Consider the following 6,000-nt stretch of genomic DNA (forward strand, 5'->3'; position numbering starts at 1 on the left):
TACCCTTTGGGGAAAATGTAAAACACAGAGATTTGTAATTCTATCAGATCAGAGTATGCATTTACTGCTTACTGTACCCTGAATAGTGAACTGCATAAGCTACCAGAGTACATTTACTTTTTATTGTCAGTTTCAGATCAATAAAGCTGTATATTATAGTTATGCTTTGGAGCTTTAAAGGTGAATCTGAATTAAAGGATTACTTGAAACATCTCTTTCATTTATTCCAGCTAATGCTCAGTTTTCCTCTTGGTGAAAATAGAACAGTTGGTATTACTGTAGACTAAATCTTTGCAAAAGGAAAAATTAATTTATTGCTCACCTGTTTACCTCAGTTTTTGCATACATACTTAATGAGCTGCTTTGATATGAAAAAGTGCTTCTCCATTTTTATCCTTTTAAAGCCTCAAAAGGCAAAGTTTTTGTACTTTCAAAACACAGTTGAATTAGAGGCAGACCAAGAACACACGAAAACCAAGTTACTAAATTTAGAAATGGGCTTTTCATTAAAAATAAACCTTTTACAGTCCATGTTCCTATTGACATAAAAGAATTTCCTCAAACTTTTTTCTCTACACTGCAAACTTTGCTGTCATTACTTTGAAACTAAGTTATCGCTATCTTCTGCCTCCACAGAAAGATTACTAGATTGCACCTGCTTAGAAAGAATTCTATCAAACTTGATCCTTTCTGGTTCCATTAGCATGGCATCATATGAGATATTCTTGCTACTCCTAAGGGAGAAAAAAAGAAAACGTGCAGAAAAAGATCCCCAAATGTCTTACAACCACCACACAAGCAGATGGCTGCATTTGTTTAATATGTTGTTTCTCACATTCTTCTGTTTACTTTTCCTGTCACATGAAAGTTGTCTATGTGGGGTGTCAAAGAGAAAAGCCAAACAGTGTTTCAGTAAATTCCATCTCTTTCCCTAGCATGGCACCCACTCCAATTCATGCTTTAACCTGCCAATACTCAACAGCCTAGACCTGCAAACAGAATTACATACACTCCCATATTACAGTCTGATTCATTCCCCAATTCATTAACTCTTCGACATGATCTGGAAAGTGAACTTGGACATGCACTAGCTCACATGGTGGAGAGAGACATGGCCAGATAGAGCTGTACAAGCTGAGAAAGGACGCAGAGGGCAATTTGAACACTTAAGCTGGAAGTAAGGGTAAAGCACCACAAGCTCAGCCCTGTAGTACAGCAGAACTCATCTCAGCCCAGCCTGGGGAGAAACTCTGAAGTATCACTGAAAGTCTTCAATAAAGAGCAGAGGGTGTTTTCAGAATCAGGTGTCTGCACCTATCACATTTTAAGTAATCATTATTGTTAAAAAAAATGCCAGCTATGTTTCATAGACCCTAGAAGTCCATCCTCTTGTATAACATGCATTCTGCTTTCCTACAAGCGACCACTAAAGAAAATCCAAACTCAAGCTGATTAATTCAGTGGTATGTTGGAGAAGCTGTACCAAAAAAAAAAAAAAAAAAAAAAAAAAAAAAAAAAAAAAAAAAAGACTCAAAACAGAGAGAAAGCCAAGCAAAGCAGATGGGAGGTCTCAGAGCCAAGAGGAGAGTACCAGTTCAGTACATCCACAGGTTACCCTTCCACTGCCTGTGCCCTCTCTCTCCCCTCTGCTCCCTGAGCATTCCCTCCCCCTGCCAGCCCAGGCTGGATCTCAGCCCACTTGTGACAACTTCTCGTCCCCAGGAGGCCTCTGGGTTTCCCCAGCCCACAGGACAGAGCTCAGCCCTCCCTGGGCAGTGGCTGAGCCAGTCCCAGCAGAGCCAGAGCCTGCCCTCGGATGGTGCCAGGGAGCCCAGCCTTGGCTGGCAGAGTGGCCCTGCCAGGAACTCTCCATGTGGCACCAGCACACGCTGCTCGGCACCAAACCCATGGCCCCAGGCAGCTGCTTTCATTTGTTCCACTCCTCGGAGCAGGGCTGGTATCCCGAACCCACCCAAATGCCTTTGTGCTTGCTCACTCCCAGCCCAGCCGCGGAGCCTCCTGCTGTCCCACAGCTCCAACCACCCACGTCCCGGCCCTGACTCCTGAGCAGGTTAAACCAGGACCCGAGTGCCCTAACCTTGATCCACAGCGTGTGGATCTCAGCATGTGGATCACCCTACTGCCTCCTCCTCCTCTCACTCTGTGCAGCTGCTCTAGCAATAAAGCTCTCCCAGTGGTGATCCCTCACCGTTTGTCTCCTTATTGCCCTGTTTGGGATTAGCAGACCAAATGCCTGCTGGAGATTGCAGTTACACAAACACAGGGGGTCAAGCTCAGTGTCCCAAGCACTTGTTTGACACTAAACCGCACCAACCCTCCAAGGGTTAACAAACCCACTCGATTCAAAAAGGAATTAACTTTCATCCCTGCTCGGTGCAGAGGATCTCAGCCCACTGACACTAAACACAAGTTTACGGAGCCCCCGAGACAAAAGGAGGGAGAATGCGCTGAAGCTGGACAACAACAAAGGATTTCCAGCCCTGCTCTGAGCTGCCCAAAAGTGAGCCCTGTGACAGCGGCGAGAGGAAAAGAGAGTGACCAGCTGAGAAGTGAAAGCCCAGCGAGTCCCTGTGCTCTGACAGGCAGCAGCAGCGGGGCTCCGGCAGCTCCGTGTTTTTAAGGCTGGGTGTTTTTTCCTCTGCTTTCTGGCAGAGGGGGATCTATTACATTTAATAAGAGAAAGGCTACACAGCAAGTCACTGACGGAGTGTTACACATCTATCAGGAGAGTACGGCGAAGGGAGCCTTTTGCAAGGTCTGATTTTATTTTTCCTCCATATTCCCCCCCTCTAATTCTTTTATTTTTTTAGAAAAAGCAATAAATAACGTGAGGTGCCCGTAACAGTCTATAAACCTACTACCCAGCACAAGGCACAGAGGAAAAGAGGCAAATCAAAGTTGCAGCATTTGATATGACAGAAAATATTGCCGCTGCAGCTGCAACCGAGACACTTGAAAGATTCCCCCCGCCACCCTTCCTGAAGGGAAACAAAAAAATGCTATATATCATACGGCAAATTGGTTGTAATTGTAAATCAGGGAACTATGAGATCCTGCATTACTAGCAACTGCCTTAGAGCAGAGATCCTGCATCTTTAAACAGTAATTCAAGCAATGTATAATTACTCAGAAATCAGAGCTGAATTACAAATACTTTCAAATCCAAATGCACAAAAGCAGAAAGATGAAAGAAAGCAAGGGAAAAAACCGCACATTTCTTACCTGGGACAGCAGAAAAGACAGAGTAAGTTGAGTTTTGTGCTGCATTTTGCCAGACTAGAAGGTACCAGAGGCTTTTTCATTCATGCACTCGGCTGCACTGAGCATATTTTCACTGTGAAACAGCCTTTGAGAAGAGACTCTGCCTTGAGAGCCAGCCAACTTCCCAAATAGATCAGCAGCATCATCACTAAAGCATTGGATAGAGTCTGATGACCAGAACCAATGGCTTTACAAGGATGATTTCTTCACAAAGCATCCCCATTTTGCATCACACATATTGAGCAAGCACCTCTACAAACACAGCACCTTTAGAAAGCATTTTTGCTTTGGTGTATTTCTGTTTAGTTTCCACCTAACATCATGCTTTACATATCTCAATAGTATTTTCCCTTTTAGAGAATGGAATTGAACAGAGGGAAATAAGAGCAACTCTGAGCACCACTGCAAAGAGATTCTCTTTATTAAAATGTTAATAAGGTAAACTTATTTTTAATAATGCAAAAAAATGACCTCTGCAGTTTTGGTTACTTCCAAGCCTTAGAAGGAGAACACAGAGAGATTTTTCAGTGCAGTAGAAATATAGGCTATATTTTGTGTTTTCCCCTCAATCTCACAAATCACAACCAAGACAGATCCATTCTAGCCTGCAGAAAAAATGCATCATAAGGCAATAGATTTTATTAACTGCTCAAGCAATGGCAGAATTGGCTTTTAATTCAACAAACTAGAATCTAGGACAGAGTTTCAAAGGTGCATGTCCTCCAATTAGAAAAAGTTTTCCTGTTTGAAAGAGGGGACCTGCTTTCCCTGGATTGGTTATGTTGCAGCCCAGCAAGCACCACAGGCAGATGGACCAAAGATTAGGAATTAATTCCCCTGAGTGCATTTCCAACTCCACCTCCCTTGCCACTCCCCAGTATAACAACACTCCAGTTCTGTTCTGAGTTGTCTCCTGGCAGTCACCAAGGTTACTTAGCAGTACCCTTCCCCCATTTCTAGAAGGATCAAAAGTCTCCTCAGCTCTCATCAGTGATGTTTTTCCCTCACTTGCTCATCCAGCAGAACCAGCTGCCATCACTTTCTGCTCTGCCCCACCACAGGTGGCTGCTGTGCTGGTGGAGATGAGAGGAAACGTGGGGAGGGAAAGGCAGGTAGCAGATAGAAGGGATAAAGGAGCTGCCAGCCACTTTGAGCTCCCCAGCATCAGCAGGAGCTCCCAGCTGTGAATAATGTTGTTTGATGCAACCACTGCTAGTCTACTGCTCAGAGCTTACATCTTCCTTTACATACCCCTGGACCAAAACTGAGGGAAAACACTGTCCTTCCAAGTCTAAGCCCTCACAGGCAGCAATAACTCTGTTCCAGTACCTCCATTAAACACAAGTTTAAATTAATACTCAAGTTGGAATAGAATCCAAACAAAACCTAGCAGGAACTACCAGCAGCAATAATAATGCTCTACATAACCACAAAAGGTTCACTACTTAGACATAAAAAGGAAAAACAAAAAGCAGGTAGGTTGCTTTCTTTTTCTTTTTGACATAGGCAGAAAGCCAGTTCAGCAGAGTAAAATGAAAAACCTTAGAGCTCTTTATGACTAGAAATACATGATTGGCCAGCTCCCATTTTTTCTTTCAGGGAGTCAGTTTGCCACTAAGTAGAATTCCCAGCCTCAAGAGGAGCACCCAGGAATTTACAAGCCAGGCTGGGTGGGGTCTATAGGGCAAAGCCCACAGAAAACAGCACCAGCCATTCCACAGCGTGCACAGCCTTTGTGTGGGGGCACTGGGACTTGGACATTGCTAACCCCACCACAGGTGCCAAACAGCTGAGTGAGTTACCAGACCCACCAGAAGTAGGTGGTGGCTGAAAGAAACAAAGGCATATCTGCATCCTGTTTTACAGGAAAGGGACTCATTAAAAAAAAATAGAAGTCAAGTCATGGGGTAGATGATTCACTGCAGGATAACGTGACATAAGATTTGAGCCAACATGAGCAGTTATTTTCTGTACACGGCACAAAGTGGCTATGGGGCCATCCCAGCACAGGGGCAGAGAGGGGAATGAGGAGGGTGAGGTTTTCCTGTTGGTTCTGCAGGAGCACTGCCATCAGGGGCAGAGAGGGGAACAGGGAGGTTGAAGTGTTCCCAATGGTCCTGCAGGAGCATCACCATCCCTACAGCCATGGCCCCCTCCACATCCTGAGGGGCCAGGCACCACAGCCTGGCACAGGGAAGGACTTGCCTCCCCAACAGGCTCTCCCAGGCAAAAGAAGCCATATAACACAGCCCCTTACCTCCAGAAACAGCCAAGAGCCTCTAACAACAATTCAAAATATTTTAAAAAACCAAATTTACCAACTGTTTATCTCCAGTTCTACAGAGCTGCTTCTTCCTCCTCCTGTTGCAGCCCATCCCTCCTGCTTTGGCCTCCACTCACAACTGCTCTTATTTATCCACTCAAAGGGCAATTATTGATTCCTGGAGGGGTGGTAACCATTCCTACAGGGGTAATTAACCATTCCTGGAGGAATAATTAACCATTCCTGGGGGGGTTAACCCTTCACAAGCCACTGCCAAGGCCTGGCACAACATGGCGCCCAGGCATGAGGGCAGCGGGGCCCAAGCGTGAGGGCGGCTGTGCCCACCGGCAGGGCTCACCCTCACCCTCAGGGCCCAGCCACACTGGGAAATGGCTTTTGGCACTGCTCACCTGAGGGAATTCCAGCACACACAGCCCTGGCTGCTGGGGAGCCCA

The 6,000-nt window shown here is 45.5% G+C and overlaps 1 protein-coding gene across 2 annotated transcripts in view; it reads right to left on the reverse strand.

Moving 5' to 3' along the window:
• The window catches only part of CDH13 (cadherin 13), a 438,138-nt gene extending 434,743 nt beyond the window's left edge, over positions 1-3,395 (reverse strand). For both annotated transcript variants that reach the window (XM_054269469.1, XM_054269468.1), the window contains exon 1: positions 3,244-3,395. In XM_054269469.1, coding sequence (XP_054125444.1) covers positions 3,244-3,288 — 45 coding nt within the window. In that variant the 5' untranslated portion in view covers positions 3,289-3,395. The remainder of the gene's footprint in view (positions 1-3,243) is intronic.
• Between the last annotated feature and the right edge of the window lie 2,605 nt (positions 3,396-6,000).

Source organism: Melozone crissalis, unplaced genomic scaffold (genome assembly GCF_028551555.1).
Source record: "Melozone crissalis strain CALT ecotype California unplaced genomic scaffold, PUWL_Pcris_2 ptg000007l_1, whole genome shotgun sequence".
NCBI lineage: Eukaryota > Metazoa > Chordata > Aves > Passeriformes > Passerellidae > Melozone > Melozone crissalis.